General features: G+C 41.5%; 1 protein-coding gene across 1 annotated transcript in view; it reads right to left on the bottom strand.

The window, feature by feature from the left end:
• The window catches only part of LOC115797925 (ankyrin-3-like), a 163,026-nt gene that overhangs the window by 65,640 nt on the left and 80,264 nt on the right, over positions 1-17,122 (bottom strand). Inside the window, exons 8-20 of the mRNA XM_030754507.1 lie at positions 14,324-14,422; positions 12,029-12,127; positions 11,418-11,516; positions 11,133-11,330; positions 9,497-9,595; positions 8,954-9,052; positions 6,138-6,236; positions 3,845-4,042; positions 2,342-2,440; positions 2,100-2,198; positions 1,090-1,287; positions 877-975; positions 7-105 (exon numbers count right to left, since the gene is read on the bottom strand). Coding sequence (XP_030610367.1) covers positions 7-105; positions 877-975; positions 1,090-1,287; positions 2,100-2,198; positions 2,342-2,440; positions 3,845-4,042; positions 6,138-6,236; positions 8,954-9,052; positions 9,497-9,595; positions 11,133-11,330; positions 11,418-11,516; positions 12,029-12,127; positions 14,324-14,422 — 1,584 coding nt within the window. The remainder of the gene's footprint in view (positions 1-6; positions 106-876; positions 976-1,089; positions 1,288-2,099; positions 2,199-2,341; positions 2,441-3,844; positions 4,043-6,137; positions 6,237-8,953; positions 9,053-9,496; positions 9,596-11,132; positions 11,331-11,417; positions 11,517-12,028; positions 12,128-14,323; positions 14,423-17,122) is intronic.

Here is a 17,122-nt window from a genome sequence, read left to right on the forward strand (position 1 = left end):
GATTACCTTCGTCTTAGCGTTGACCTTTGCCTGATTCTTCAGCAGGAAGTTCACCATCTTCACATTGCCATAGTGACAGGCCACATGAAGCGGAGTGTATCCAAGCTGATGACACAGAAATGGAAGTCCTGTCAGCACCACTATGCTGACTATAAGACATGTTGGGCATAAATGGAAACCACAAGGCAGCGAGAGCAGGAGGGACGAAGCCCTAAATGAGGATTTTTGCCCTGTGACTGATTCATTATCTCAGAATCTGAGCCAGGGGTCTACAGAATTTCATAATGAAACAGGTCTGCCACAGTACCCACAGTGTGCATCCAAACGAGGCAAACATTAGACACATACCAACACACACACCTGCACTCTTCCTTTGTGCATCTACATGTAGCGCATAATGGCAAAAAGACAAAAGAAGACGATTTGTTACCAGTAGAAATTAAGTTGGGTGTAAACTGGGCAAATTTAAGCAGTCCTGTGAAAGATGTCCAACGTTAAATGGCCCAAAACAGGAAGTCCTGCTTTACTATAAGCAGTTCAAATGCTGGGTCATAAGCTCTGAACTTCTCACAAAGTACCGCCTACATCTCCAAAACAAAGACAAATGGAGGCAGAAAAATGGGCCAAATGAATCATCTGAGTTGGTAAAAAGGAGAGTCTAGTTGGTTTGACAGCAGAAGCTTTGTATGATGTGTCCTCCTGTTGCTGATGACATGTCTGAATCAAGGAGGTCAAAAACACAGGAAGTGAGAGTACAGGGACGGACCGAAGCCCAAATGATGTTTAATTCACAGTGGTGCAGTGACACAATAAGCAAATCCACTTTGAAAATGACTTCATAACTTTAATCCTGAGACACGAAGAGGCTGTCATTACCTTGGTCTCTGGATCTATGACGGCTCCTTGGTTAACCAGCACCTCAGCAACGTTGACTTTATCCTCCTGGGCAGCCAGGTGGAGTGGAGTCAGACCAGACTGAAGATACAGAGACAGTTAAATACACAAAAATGACAGAAGCATAGAAGAGTGCTGAATTGATTTATACATTAATAAAGAGAAAACCATCAGCAGCACGTGTGGGACTCGCACCTTATTGCCCATGTTTACAGGAGCGTCTCGAGCCAGCAGCAGCGTCACAATGTCCACGTTTCCTTCCTGCGCTGCGAGGTGCAGGGGAGTGATGCCCTGCCGCGTTACGGAGTTTGTGGAGGCACCGTATTCCAGTAAGGTGGTCGTTATCTCCATCTGATTCTTCTTAGCTGCAATGTGGAGCGGAGTGTATCCATTCTGGAGAGCAGAGAACAGGAGAATTACAGCAGCACCCATTTACATGCAGCCAATTCAAATTTAAATTTGAAGAAGACCAAAACTCTGTAACTCTGGATCAATGTGATGTTGCACAGAATTAATGCAGCACTCTTCACCCTTCATAATGCTGTTAATTGTAACAATTAACAATGTTAAATGTCTAAGACAAAAGGCAGAGCCGTGCATGTGCACCTCTGCTCACAGGAGGGAGACAGAAAAATCCACTGGGTACTTCATTTATTTCCTCCCTTCCAGCATGAAGAGAAAGTAACGTATTCATTCAGTATTCTACCAGGTAATAATGGAGCCTTGTTGACTTCAGCAGGAGCTCTTGCTAAATAGATGATGCAAGAGTGGAAGGGGCGTCTAATCAGCACGTGGAGCACAGTGTAATTGCATGTAATTGGTTGAATCTGGGTCAGCCTGCTCTCATCCTGAGCCAAAGGTTTTAGTGCATTAAGGAACATTTGATTTAACCCCTCTAGATGGCTGTAGGGGTGGCTGTACATGCCAATGTACAGTTCGATTCCTGGCTACTCCAGGCTACATGCCAATGTATCCTTGGGCAAGATACTTAACCCCGAGCTGCTCTCCGACGCAATCATCAGAGTATGTATGTGTGTAAATGTTAGATAATTAAAGCACTTAGCTTAATTAATGATGCTTGTATGAATGGGTGTGCATGGGTAAATGTAAAACGTGTTGTATAAGCGCCTTGAGTGCTCAGACTGAGTAGAAAAGCCCTATATAAGAGCTAGTTTACCATTTTAGATGGTTTGATTGACTCTTACCTTTGCAGCAGCGTGCGGTGAGGCTCCCTGGTTGAGCAAGAGCAGCGCCACCTTCTGGTTATCATAGTGTGCTGCCACATGCAGTGGAGTTAGTCCACTCTGAACACACATACACAACAACTGTTAGACAGTGATATGTCGTACAGGTCGTGGAGTGCCACAAGAGCAGAGGTGAGTGGAAAGCACTGTGAAAGCGACAACCATGTTGAGGTGATATTGTGCACGCATGTGACATGCGTTACCTTCCCGGCAGCATCAGGTGGAGCATTCTTCTGCAGCAGCAGGTTGGCAACCTCGATTTTCCCATATTTTGCTGCAACATGCAAAGGAGTAAAGCCCTTCTGGGGAAACACAAAGAAATATTACACCCAATTTAATACAGTTAGTTCTTCTCACTGACTCCCTGCCATGTGTGGAAACTACACATGGCAGCCCCACAGAACCGTATGTGTTTAATCATAAAACAGATCAGCAATTTTCAAGTTTGTGTCATGACAACATGGAGAACTGGCTCCTTTGTGCTTAAACACAAATCCGCTCAGGGTGGGGAAACTTAGTGTGAGTTGTTTCAGATTCTTTAGCTGTGAGGGAACAGATTCATTATCAGGATCACGGCTCAGGACCCGGGCTGCGTGTTTGCATGCAAAGACAGAGGATGTGGTCCCTGCAGAGACGGTGTATGAGTCTAAAACCACAACTCAGCAGGTGAATACAGACAAGTGGAATATTACAACTGATTAAATCAAACCCCACTAAACTGCTGGGACATATTTGTGCTTCATATGTCTTTTACACTGAGTACAGGTTTCTGCAGGTCTCACCAAGTTGAGACTTTGAAGACCATATTGTGTTTATGGTATGAAGTATGAAGGAAAAAAAATGACTGATTATTTTAGCACATTTCCCAGCCGCACATCACAGTGACTTATGACATAATTACTGTCATTAATTTAAATTAGGCAAGTATTTTTTTAATTAACATGACAGGAAATTGATAAATTATCAAATTCAAAATGTTTATTTGAAGCCGTTCTAAAATGAACCCTGTTTGAGTCAGTAAGACTGAAGCTCAACAAACTCTGAACAGCTGCCTGCACACTCAGACAGCTTTTAGATACAGGTGTAGGACAGCGAGCAAACCCTTAGGAGAACTAAGCTGATATATTTAAAAAAAATCTTCCATTTTTAGTTTTATTCTTTCTAATGAACTGAACAGATTCAAAACTAAGTGAACAACTGAAGTCTGCTGCTGTATTTTCTGATCCATCTGGACATGGCTAAAAATGAGCTGGAGCTATATATGTGTTAAAAATCTGTGGCCACAAAATGCTCTTCTGAAATGTAAATTGATGCTTTTGAAATGAGTACCTGACATGAAAACAGGGCCAAAAGTGGACAAAAAGCTCCTCTGGCAGCAGTGTTTTCAGACTCTACACTCTTACTTTGTCCAGAGCGTATTATGACACATCTTTTCCACTGGCAGAGTGTCAGCTGTAACTGGTATTCCCCAGTCATGTAACTTCGCTCAGTCCAAATGTTATAACATCCCTGCAATGTTCATCCAAACCTGCTTGAGGCACGACATCACGCCACGAGAAGCAAGGATGCAAATCTAGCTGATCTGCAACTGTGTAAAACCTCCTCAGTTTAATTAGGATGTCCTTATGAATATAAGCATATCCATCAGTATTCCTGCACAATACGTGCACATCCTAATTTCCTCTATGTGAAAGCTTGATATTTACCTTAGTAGTAATGCCCAGACTAGCTCCATGGTCCAGCAATGCTGCAGCTATATCTCTGTGTCCCTCCCTGGCAGCTAGATCTAAGGGAGAGTATCCAGAGTTGGTCGTGGCGTCTGGGTACGCTCCGTTTGCCAGCAGCTGCTGCACAATATCCTGCTTACCAAGACGGCTTGAAATGTGCAGAGGAGTCTGGTCATCCTGACACAAAAATCAAGCAAAAAACATGACTTAAAAATAAACAAGCAACCCAAACATTAACTTATGTTGATATGTTTTTCTTCTTTGCAAACAGCTGCTTACTTACACATCCAGGAGCAACAGAAACATTCATCTGGACACAATGTAGCCATCTTAACAAATGTTTTTTGGTATCTACAAACTCCTGAGGGAACCCTCTGACTCGGTGTGCTAAATGCACCCACTAATGTCTTTTTGTTGTTTAGCAGTAATAATCAACAATAACAACACATTAGCAACTTAAACAGCAAGACAATGAGCAGAAACTTGCTATAAAGCTACAGAAAGCAAAAAGGAGACAGACTCAGCTGATCATTCATCAGTGACCCCTTTTATATTCTCACATTGTTCATGCATTGCCATTTAAGAATGAACAGATCTGATCTGAATGAGCTTCTGTGCTTTACACAACATTTCTTCTCCCCTGTTGTTTTAATGTAATATCCTGTATTTCACAAGCTAGTTAACAAGTTAAAGGCAGCACACTACTTCTCTTGGCACCATCTCCAAGCGTACTCTGCTCCATGTGTGAGAGTACTGTCAACAAAGAGTCTGGAGTTGCTCAACTTTGTTAGAAAACAAGTGCCTTTTTTCTGCATTCATTATATATAAATTGCCACAAACCGTGCCGCACGGCCATGACTAAAAAGGGAGAAGCGCACGAATGGAGATTAAAAGGCCGTTTATGTTAAATTAAAGGAACAGAAGCAGAACTTAAACTAACCATGATATGTGTAGTCAGTACAGTCAGTGAGTGTAAGAGTGAAGAAATAGTGTATGCAATGTTGTCAAGTGCAAGAAGCCAAACCAAAAACCAAAGAAGTGTCTCAAGGAGGAGAGCCCCACATCAGCTGATCAGTGACAACTTGGAGCCCTGGCACACGTTGGGCCCAGTGTCACTGATTGGCAAACGAGCCGCTGCAGCCCTCCAATGATTGCAGATGACCTGCCACACAAACGTCACTACAACATGTTATGTACCTGTGGCAGGCTCATACCGGCTGATAGCATCAGCTAAAGAATATATCAGTGTAAAGAATTTATTTGATTATTATATTGTGATAGTTCCTCATATGTTTTTTTTTCCTTACAAAATGAACAGTAGTTCTACACTTTTCTACTGTAATAAGGGGTTAAAATGGGACTTGGCAGGTACAAGGAACCCTATTATGATTCTTAGCAGCGCCGGGCGGGGGAATAACTCAGATGTAGCCCACATTATTTGTACTGTGAGCTGGAGGAGATGTTTCTTTGTGGACCGGCTGTGATCAGCAGACCTGCTGCTGCTGCTGGCTCTGAGGTTTTCTGCTCTTTCTGGATTTACTTCACTGGATTCTACTTAATAAGCAGGTGTGACACTAATATGGCTGCTTTCCAGTATGAAGCTAGTTTAAAGCTGGAATTTGAGAATTGATGACTTCTACTTTTGACCTAACATAACAGTGACCACAGACACCACAACCTTCTCTGCACCAGTCCAACACAATCCATTACTGTAAACTGTACCACAATGCTGCAATTCGCCCAGTTTAACATGTACTTACTGTCGGCTGTGCTCACACAACCTGATTATCTTTCAATATGTTGTATGAGACGTGTCACAGTAAATAACCAGATCATTTTAGTTTGCTCTCCAATAAAAGTAACTCTGTTAATCACGACTCCTCTTCTGTAGCTCTAACTCCATTGCTAGATACTGAATTCAAGTAGGCGACTGCAACTAGGATTTTACTGATATTTGGAGCCTATGAATGCATAACAGGGATGAAGAGTGTACCATCAGCTGTTCTGAACTGCAGCACATGAAAAACTTGATATTATTATGTATTAAACGTCCATCAGATTTAATGACTTATTAAAGTGCCAGAAAACTGCTCAGGATAATTCTGTCCCACTTTAACCCATGACTGTAACTTCTCAGTAACTGAACACGTGCAAAGACACACTAACATAAACATACAAACACACACATTTGGGCTCACATTTTGTGGCTATAATGCACAACCACATACGCTCACACAGATAATAATCATTGTAGCTGAGAGTGATAGTGTACCTTGGCCTTGGCGTCGACTCGTGCTCCGTTCTGAATCAGATATCGGACCACATTTGACTGTCCCGCCCTCGCTGCCATGTGGAGTGCTGTCTCCCCCCTCTGAAACACACGCAGGAGAAAGAGGGATGGATAATTGTTCCAAAGTTTCCAATGTTTCTCTTTCTTTGAAAACAGCCTCATACACAAAGTTCCTTCTTGTTAAGACTGGGAAGGAGTGGCTGAAAAAGAGAAAGACAGAAGGACCCCCTCGCTCGCTCTCCACACCCAATTCACCATAATGACGTCCCATAATGCTCTGTTACTACGGTAACCTGGCCACAGACACGACGTGGGCGACCAAACACTCGGGGTTGAAGAGTTGAGTGTGCACTACTCTTTCCTCTCTTTCCTTCTTCCTCTCTCTGGCTCGGTTTACGGTTTCTCTCGTTTTCCTCCATTCATGTCATTCCAGAGTTAACGAGGTCAGCGGTGAAGTTTGTAGCTCCTGCTGAGGAGTGCTGATGGACCAGATGAGAATTAGAGATCGTTTCTGTGTGAACAAATGGCATTAAAAACCTCCCTCCAGCTACAGAGGGTTTGTCTGCTGTCTGCACCAATTACCATTTAGATTTTGTGGATGAACTCCTCTAAGGAGCAGTTAGTCTTAAGCCACTTTCTATGTTTGCATTTCTCTGTCTGCAGTCAACTGTTTCAGGTACTGCAGGTTCAGCTTTACTCACGGGTAATACTCCTACATAAATTCATTAAAAGTTATTCATCTCAAGTCCGACTGGTTTTCTGGCCACGTGGCAGAAACGACAGCAGACTGTTAAAGAGTTACATGATTACCAGTTCAAACTTGTGTTTTTGGCCATTTTTATACATAAACTCTGAGAAGGGTTCATGAGAGGTTACACTCCAAAGCTCCACGAAGCAGACGCCAACTGCAGTATACAATCTATACTCTAATCTTAATTACCTTTTTTCTGTATATATTTTCTATATATAGTATACTTGGAATAAACAAAAGTATTATTTCCTAAAGTTATGTGACACATTACAATATATTATGATACATTGGATTGTTTGTACTATTAGACCAGTGCGATCTGAAGATTATTTTATGTTATGGCTCAGTCACACTGTACTAAAAATAAGACAGCAACCTCTTTGCAACTTGGGGAAAAAAAAAAAAAAAATTGTTGGTTGCCCGGTGATTGTATTGCAGTGATTGTACTGATTTTTTTTATTGTAAATAGTTGCGTCGCCAAACTTTTAATCACAAGGTGAGTGCACTTGCCGCCTCGGGGGGGGGGGGGGGCAATCACTCTCATACAGATGGGAAAAGGGTTGCAAATAACTGCCATCTAATTTATAAACAAATTGTAATGAATCTGAGTGAGCCAATGAGAGCAACCCGCCAAACATCTCTCTAGTATAGGGGGGTCTCCAAATAATTACAGTTCAGCTCGGACCGACAGCAAGGGGACTCAACTCAATTGGCTGCCAACTGGTTGTGTTCTTGTTGTACTCCTAACAAGCAGCCGTGTCATTTTTCTGTTAAATCACCGTCCTGCAGCAACTATGTAACTACTTGTGGAGGAATTCTGAATTTTTGCTTCAGATGAGGTTCTGGCTGGACTCTGCATTTCTGTGCATGTAAATGTAACAGATTAGCAACAGGTTTGCAGTTTTCACTGATTTATTACAGTCAGTCGCTGTATTATTACAAACAGATTGCATGTAATTGCCAACGTGAGCCAATCAATCACAAACCGATAACAGACTGACTCCAACCACTGTTTGGTGGAACTTTTTTTATCTTACATTTTTAGGGGAAATATTAGACACATTTACTTCTTTAAAATATGACACTTTATGGTCCCAGGGTTTTTGTGCTGCCCCTGAGTTTTAAATATGAATCGAGTTTCTGTTGAGGTTTTTCTGTATTCTAGTCTTTGAAGGTTTGATTCTTGTGTTTTGTCGGCTGAACTTTGGTTCCTGTTTTGATATCCTTTTTTTCTAGTGATACTGACGCTCAGTTTTATTGCACTATGTGAGTTCTAGTTACTGTTTAGAATTTATGGAGATTCTAGTCATACTTTTGAGTAGTTAGATTAAGCGTTTATTTTGAGTTGGTTATTTCCTGTTTGTTTTTCTGTGTTTATGCCTTCATCGTCCAGTATTCCTCCGTCTCTGCCATGTCCTGTCTCTGTGTTTAGTCTTTAGAGTATTTCCTGTTTTAAAGGCTGGTTTTCATTCATGCCTTTGTGTCAGTTTTATTTCTTTCTTTGTGACTGTGCTGATCGTTTTCACCTGTTTCACATTCCCAACCACCCCTCAGTGTATAAACAGTCTTATCTCTGTTTGGATGTGATTCTGTTTCAGGTTTGTCACCAGCTTTAATAAAACATCTCAGTCTACTCGTGTCCTGTATTTGGGTCCTCTTTACAAACTCTGAGAAACCACAGGACACTAAATCATATTTTTATACCTGTTATAGTCACATAGAAACATGCAACATGAAATGCAGCTCCACCCCTAAAAATGTTGGCTTAAGTTTTACTGATGTTATAATCTGATTGTATGCTGTTTAAAGAAAAATTGCTCAGAATTAAATGTAATGAAGCAAAAAAAAAAAAAAAAAAATCTAACTTCCCATCTGTTATACTGTAAAGAGGAAATTTTCGAGTAAATTTTAAGAAGCAAATCAATCTAAAGTGCTCGAACACATATACTGTACTTTGCCCCCCCAACTGCACATTAAAGAGGAAAGAATGTCCTCTCATGCTCCCTCTCTTATCACACGATGATGATGATGAACTTCCTGAACTCACCACGTTGCTTGTGTTTGGCGAAGCCCCGTGGTTGATGAGCTGGTGGACGATGTTTTCATGTCCCATAAATGCTGCGACGTGGATCGGCGTCAGACCGGACTGGAGATGGAGACGCAAAGAAGAGAGGAGAGGAGAAAAGGAAATGAATCAAAGAAACACTAAGAAAGTGTAAGCATGGAAATGTTTCTGTAGGTCATTAAATGGAAATGTACAAATGATACTGTCTGTAAAATCTTAAAAACTGCAGCATAACACCAACTGTTAGATATATGTGATGGAATAAAGAATATTCCCTCTGAAACACAGTGGATTATAAAGTATACGACAGCAGGAAATTAAAATACATATAGTCAAACAACTGTACATGACCCTGTAACATCATCTTTTCCCACTGCAGCAGCTAAATCCACAAAAAGTAAATGATGCCTTAGTGCGTGCATGACACACACACACACACACACACACACACACACACACACACACACACACACACACACACACACACACACACACACACACACACACACACACACACACACACACCTCTGTGACTGCCTGTATAGATGCTCCATGCTTTAGAAGCAGCTCCATCACCTTGAGTCTGTTTTTCTTGCAGGCAATGTGCAGGGGAGTGAAACCATTCTAGGAAACAGGCAACAAATACATAAAGGTATAAAAATAGTCCAAACAGTCTTTGTGTGTGGCTTTGTGGGCCTTGCAGACAAATCTGGATCGACGAGTGGAAACTACAGCACAAAGGGGGACTGTTCTTTTATCCCCCTCTCTTCCTCACCCTCTCACTCTTAAAAGTCTCTGTTTGCAAACCAGACGAGCATGTGTGGAAATAATCGAGTGGACTGTGAGCTATAAAAAACTAAAAACTCCTCTCCAGTGAGACAGATACTTTTCTTTACAACTCACTTTTCTCTCGCCAACTTGTTTGCTCCCCCCACCCCCACGCTTCCTCATCCCTCCTTTACTCTCCTGACTTTGAGGTTTCAGGCTCAATCCTATGACTTCATTTTCCTCTCCTCTCCGTTTTTTTCCCTTCTTATTCTCTCCGGTTATAAAGTCCCAGTGCTGTGACCACACCCATGCTCCCATTACAGAACAGAGATGCTTGTCTTATGTCAAGATATCGGCCGGGTTACTAAAGTCTATTTTATTCTACTTGTTTTCTTCATGCTCTCTCTCAAATGCTTCCATTAAAATTCGTTGTTTCTATTCATTTCATTCAAGGCCAAAAAAAAGTACGTGTTAATAAAGAAAGCAGAAAAAGATGAGAGGAGGCAGAGACATATTTTTGGTTAGCTGAGAGGTGAAATGGCAGAAGCCAGAGCAGCACAGCAGAAGCACTAATACTTCAGTTTTGCATCAGTTTTTCTTACTAGGCCCCCACAGGTCATGTTCCCATTACAGATGCAGCAGTCTAGGAGCATTTCTATATCTCTTATAGTTAAGCGAAGCAGCAACCTCTTTGGTAAGAATAGAAGCTAATTTAGAAATTGCAGTTCCTCAGATGGCCACTTGAGGCTTGCTCCAAAAGCGAGTCAGTCCCCGCAGACTCTCATGTTAATGTCACAGCACAAATAAACATGTTTACAGTCTGGTACAGTCTACTTTTGGTCTCTGTAGCTGACAGCTGTACTGGGAGTAATTTTTTTTACACTCACCCATTTAAATTGTATCGATACTTATGTGTATTTTGGGGTGTGGCCGCTTTGAGTGACAGGTGGGTGCCAAAACAGGCAGCTGTGGCTGTCTGCTCTTTGTCCCTCTCTGCTGGACCTCTCAGCTGACTTTGCTGGTGCTCAGTGCTGTTGGTGCATCTAAGATGTTTGTGCTCCAGTTTCAGGGAGTGTAAATTTGCTAATTACTAACAAAGTGCACTAATTAGCGGGTATCTGTGCCTGTGCAATGCACCAATAGAAAGTGAAGCCATAGTTGATTAGCTTGTTATCACATTGCTAACCAAGTTAGCTAGTGTTAGCTGAACAGGACTTCTGTTTCTCTTGATAATTATCAGATGGAGAGCCCTTCGACCTTCCTCTTAATTATTTTTGCACTTTTCATCACCTTTTACTTATTATCACAGCAAATGATTGGAGAATCTATTTCTGGTCAGCTCTCCCTCTTTGCTTCCACCCCCCTCGGTCCTTTCTCATTTTTATCTCCTCACCAGCGCCTTGGCGTTGGGATTGGCTTTCTTGTCCACGATGACCTTTGCCACCTTGTAGTGGCCACAGTGGGCGGCCACGTGCAGCGCCGTCAGGTAGTCGTTGGTCACGTCGTCCACGGGCACGTCGTGGTGCAGCAGCAGCTGGACACAGTTGAGGTGATCGCCTTGTGTCGCCATGTGGAGAGGAGACAGACCATTCTGGAAGGAGAAGAAAGACGTTCGCGGATGTGAAGTTAATATGGCTGCAGTTTGTTAAAGTGTCTTTGTTGGCTTGTTCTTAAATACCTTGGTCTTTGACAGTATTGGAGCTCCTCTGTTCAGCAGCATCTCAACTACCTGCTCGTGACCACTCCTGGCTCCACAGTGTAGAGGAGTCAGACCGTCCTGTGGAAACAAACACCTGCTGCTCAGCTGTGAACTTCATACCATCATTAACAGGCTCGAGACAACAGACAAGACATGACAACAGACTGCAGGTGGCTAATGCTCACACAGCTGTGGGAGGGAGTGGATAATATATATTTTTAGAGGTTGTGGAAATCCCTCAGCTAAAAATGATGTGGACAAATGTAAAGCAGGCCACACCCACTGATTATGAGTTTGATCCTGTGAGTTTTAATTTATGGTTTTTAACCGTCCATTGTTACAGTTATATTCACTTTATATACCACCCTATATGAGTGACCTATATGAAAATATATATATATGTTACTGGGTGTTATGTTTTGAAGTAAAGCACTTTTTAAGTGATATGTAAATAATTATTAGCATTACTTATTGAAAGTCTGCAAAATGTAGAACTAAATAGATGGACTAGAGTTTTAAATATGAACTAAACAGCAACAAAATATCAAACGGTGCATTTTTGCAGGTCGCAGTGACAGGTGTGTTTGTACCTTGGTCCGTGCATCTATCTTGGCCCCTCTCTCCAGCAGCAGTCGCACCATGTTGCTGTTCCCACGTTTGGATGCTACGTGCAGCGGTGTTATGTCATTCTGCAGCAAACAGAGAAGCATTATATTTGTTATTCGGCCACAGAGGGAAGAAAACTCAATTTTAGGAAAAGAGAAGCAGCACAAATATAACAATGATATCACTAAGGTAATTTTTAGGGGAAATGGGCTCTATTTGACTGTGGCAGAGACAAATGGCTAAATAGCCCCCTCTAGAGGACAATAATCAACTTTAGCTGTGAGGCTGCAGAGGCTTACAGCATCTCTCGACGTCTTCACAAGACATCCTGCAAAGTGCTTCATGCTTTTTTCCCAATATGTATTTGAGATATTTGCTACTAAAGCAGACAATTTTCTAAATACTTGAAAGGAAATGTTATGAGACAGCCAGTCTTCTTCTAGGCTTTTCTCACAGTCCACAAACTTCAGTAAAAAACCAAAACCAGCAGTGTGTTAACACCTGTCCTGATACCTTCCTACATCCAGCCTTTGAACGCACCCTTACAGCCACGGTCATCATCCACTGAATATTCATTTTAAGGTTCAGTAACTGGAGTTTCATTCAAATATTACTCATGTAAGACTAAATAAATATGCTGGGGGGGGGGCTTAAGTTGCTGAATAATACATTTACAGTAGTGGGAGAAGCAAAATGGTGTGTGTGTGTGTGTGTGTGTGTGTGTGTGTGTGTGTGTGTGTGTGTGTGTGTGTGTGTGTGTGAGTGAGAGAGAGAGAGACTGATGTCATATAAAACACTAAACTAAAAAAAATATGATTTTTAAAAAGATTCCTCAACTTTGAAAACATCATGCAACTATTAAACTTTTTAGCAAATATGTTTCATCAGAGTTCCTCGACTTTGATCATAACTCAACAGAAATAACTCAGTAAACAAAGAGGAACTGAGCTTAATTTTCCATCCAGGGCATAAATCTGGCTTTTAGGAAGAAATGAAAGCCGGTGTTGCAGAGGATGATGAGAGCAGTCTTATAAAACAGAACGCAGCACATTCAGTGATGTAGCTCAATATCTCATTTTCATATTATTAGAAAAAAAAATCACAATTAAAATGTAATTATTGGCCCACTCCTACTGCGTATGTTTGTAGTAATGAAGGATCATTATTTTGTGTGACAGTGTGCCTCACTGATGTGTTTTTAATAGGACTTGGGGAAAAAATAAGCTCATCACATCAGCATGACAAACATTATTCTCTGTTTCTGTTTTCCTCCAGTAGTGAACAGTAAAGTGATGCAATTACAACTTATATTTATGTTTATGTTGTGTACTCCATTCACAAGTTATGGGACGGTGGAGCGTGGGGTGGACAGGTGGATCGGTGCAGCATCAGCAATAATGTACATCAGCGATGTACCAGACTGTCACTGGGAGGAGAGAGCTGAGCTGAAAGGTGAAGCTTTTGAGTTATCATCTACGTTCCAGCTCTCACCTGCGGTCAATTAGTGAAAGAGTAAGGTCTCACATATAAGAGGATGGGCTCAGCCTCAGTGACAGAGGAGACATCCAGAGGGCGCTCGGAGTAGAACCACTGATCCTCCGTGTGGAAAGAAGCCAGCGGAGGTGATTCAGGCATCTACTGGACGCCTGCCTTTGAAGGTTTTCTGGGCATTTCCAACTTGGAGGAGACCCCGGGGTAGACCCAGAATGTCCTAGAGAGATTATTTATCTCATCAAGTCTAGGAATGCCTCGGGATACCCCAGGAGGAATTGGAAAGTCTTGCTGGGGAGGAGGAGGTCTGGAATACCCTGCTGACACTGCAACCCGACTTCAGATAAGCAGATCATGGATAGATGGAATCTGTTACAAACAGATTCTGTAGCCACATTTACTCATGAATGTAGCCACTTCTAACATCCTTCTAATACAGAATAATTATAACAATTATGAATAAATCAAATAATTGGCAGGTTGGGTGAGAAAAGACACTGCTTTCACGAGCCAATCACGGTATGAGCCGTTTCCATAGGATACTTTATTTGCTACAAGCACCCAGCTACCAACATCCATCAGTGCTGCACCCATTCCTTCAATATTTGTTTCCTCCAGGAGAGTCACAGGTACAGCTGTGGAATTACACACAGACAAGCACCGATTCCTGCACATCGTTCTCCGCCCAAAACGGGAGTCTCGGTACCAGGGTATGCTGCAGCACTCACTTCAAAAGGTCTGTGTGTGTGTGTGTGTGTGTGTGTGTACCTTTGAAGTGAAGGACCTACCCTCGCTTTGAAGTCCACAGCTGCCCCTCTATTAAGCAGCAGTGTTGCTACGTTGATGTTGCCGTAGTGCGCCGCAATATGCAGAGGAGTGAACCCGCTCTGAGAGGGACGAGAGAGACAGACAGAGAGACAATTAAAGGGAAAGGAAAAAGAAGCAGGAACTGTCTAATAATGAGCCACGAGCAAAGCACGATGTGGGCATTACATGTAAGTGCATCTCGCTAAAAGCAGGCTAACAGAGCACAGCCGACCAGAGCTGAGCGGAAGCCAGGCATGCTTTGAAAATTTCAACGTAAAAAGAGGTTTTATTTTTATAATGAACATAAACTCCCCGGCCACTTTATTAAGCAAACCCATACAAGCTGATGCACTCAAGTCCAGCAGTGCTGCCATTTATTCTTATGATGGGTCAGAGGTGTGACTTTAACTTATGCTTAAAGTTTAACTTCTGTTTTATCCAATGCAAACTGATCAAAACTGAAGGTTAATGCGTGTTTTAAGGTAGAATTTATAGCAGAGCTGTCTACTGGTTTATATTAGATTTTGCAGATGTACTTAATAAAGTGGCCACTTGGTTTTTTTGTGTAATTATAGCAGTAAATGTACAGCATTTAACACTGTTCAGGGTGGCAGCAAATAGAATTTTATTATAGACAAAAATACAGATTTACCAAATAAAAACCATGCAAATAAAAAAGTAAGTTTAAATAGAGTCCATTTAAGTTTTTGTTTTCATTCCTAATAACTTCTGCTTTTATCTGGCAGGAAGCAGCAGGCAGGCGAGCATGCTTCTATTTTAGCTCATTTGTTAAAAAAAAAAAAAAAGCCAGTAAAAATCCTAAACTGCTGTCACTTCATAAACACGTTTAACCAGCTCGCTGAACATGAACGGCTAAGAAAAAGCATTCATTTCTAACTCGATGAGGCTGATCATTTCAAACAGTTCTGTCTCAGCTATTTTTTCTCATTTTATTTGCAGCAACAGGCAGTGCATGCAACAAAATTAATGTTTCTATATCAAAAATAACAAATATTGTTGTAACTCAAGTGGGGATCACAGTACAGAGAGGTGTGAAGGGAGAAACAACTGTCAAGGATAAAAAAAAAAAAAACAGCACAAGGATATTATACAACACACAGAAATACAACTCCAGAAAGACAACAAGAACAGCTAATGGTTTTTCATTTTTTTATTTCAAAATTATGTTCTGAGGTTTTGGTTTGCTCGCTGATCAACATGTTGTGTAACATGTTAGCCGGCTGTGACAGCCTGATAAACCAGTGCAGGCTGCCGATGGACACAGTCACATGTGTATGAGGACAAAAATCAAGAAGGTGATGGTCACTCAGAGCGATGCATGACAGTTATTTTCTGGTCAAATTACAAAAACAAAACAGGGCGCCCGGGTGGCTCAGTGGTGGAGCAGGTGACCATATACGTATGCCGCGTATGCATACATATGCTTGCTCTGTATCTGCCCCCGTTTCCTGTCTCCCTCTACTGTCAATGAAAGCTGCTGTGGCAAAAAAAAACCAAAAACAACTTTTGATCAAAATGTGAACGTTTCTGAGGTATTAAAAGACATTTTTCTTTCTTCCTGAGAGGTCGATGAAAAGCTTCATGCAGCTGTCTGCTGATGCCTCGAACCCTCGTCAGGGTGACGCAGCAGATGCTCCAAGAACACTCTGCAACCAGGCACGACGGGGGCTTTTGTAGAACTGCAACTTAGTGTTTTGTACAATAATTTTTTTTTATGGTAGCTAGCTCCCCCATTAATAATCCTTCAGCTAAGATGAGATAAAAACCACCTGGAGGTTGCTTTTAGCTTCCTATTTATTGCAAAATATCTCACTCTTGACATATTTCAGAAATGTAGTTAGGTTTAAAATCCCACATAATGTTTTGATATGTTACAACTTGACCACAAAGTAACAGTATGTGAGATCCAGCAGTGGATCACAGGAAATGCACTGGGAGTCCTTTTTTTAAGTTATACATGATGGTTTAGACTAAATGAATCGTGCGCCCAATAATGAGCTCCGGATGTGAACACAGCAGTAGGTGCACCGACACACTCCTACTGCTTTTTGCATGAGAAAAATCCCATCAACAAAGGAAACTGTTTTGTTGATTTCATTTGATTTGAATAAAAATGAGGCTTTGCTGCAGCAGTTTAGCCTCTTGATGAGCTCAACATCTTCATGCATACCATAAATTCTTTAACTGTGGATTTATGGCAAAGATAACGTTTTTGAATTAAAGAAATTATTTTGTAAGTTAATGCAAACTCAGATCTTGCACCATGGCAGCTCTGCTGCTCTCAGGTTTTTCCCATGTTCATTTTCCTAATCCTCGTTAAGTTACTAAGATGGTTGGTAGCCTGCTGGGTTTCACCGACAGCAGCTTAATGACCTCCACTATGGAAGTCTTTGTTTGCAGCATTATTCCAGGTGTTTTGGGCAGATTTGGATTAAATTTTTTACCAAAGGTGGGCCTCGGCCCAACCTGCACTTTAGAATCCAGGAATTTTTGGAAGGATTCTTTAACTTGGGTAAAATCATATCTGCACAAATACAGAGCAAATTAAAACAGTAAAAAATGGGAGACATTATTTTGATGTTTCTCAGTCTACGCATGGTGGAGAAGAAATTTACAGATATTTGTATCAGATATATAAATGTTGATGTACTGATGGTATCATTACTGTGGAAATCCCTTACACTGAATTTACCATGTGATCTGTTGTAAACTGCAGTATCAAGCCACTGCATACACACAAAGAAAAATCAGCGCCATGC

This window comes from Archocentrus centrarchus, chromosome 19, assembly GCF_007364275.1.
Source record: "Archocentrus centrarchus isolate MPI-CPG fArcCen1 chromosome 19, fArcCen1, whole genome shotgun sequence".
NCBI classification, from domain to species: Eukaryota; Metazoa; Chordata; class Actinopteri; order Cichliformes; family Cichlidae; genus Archocentrus; species Archocentrus centrarchus.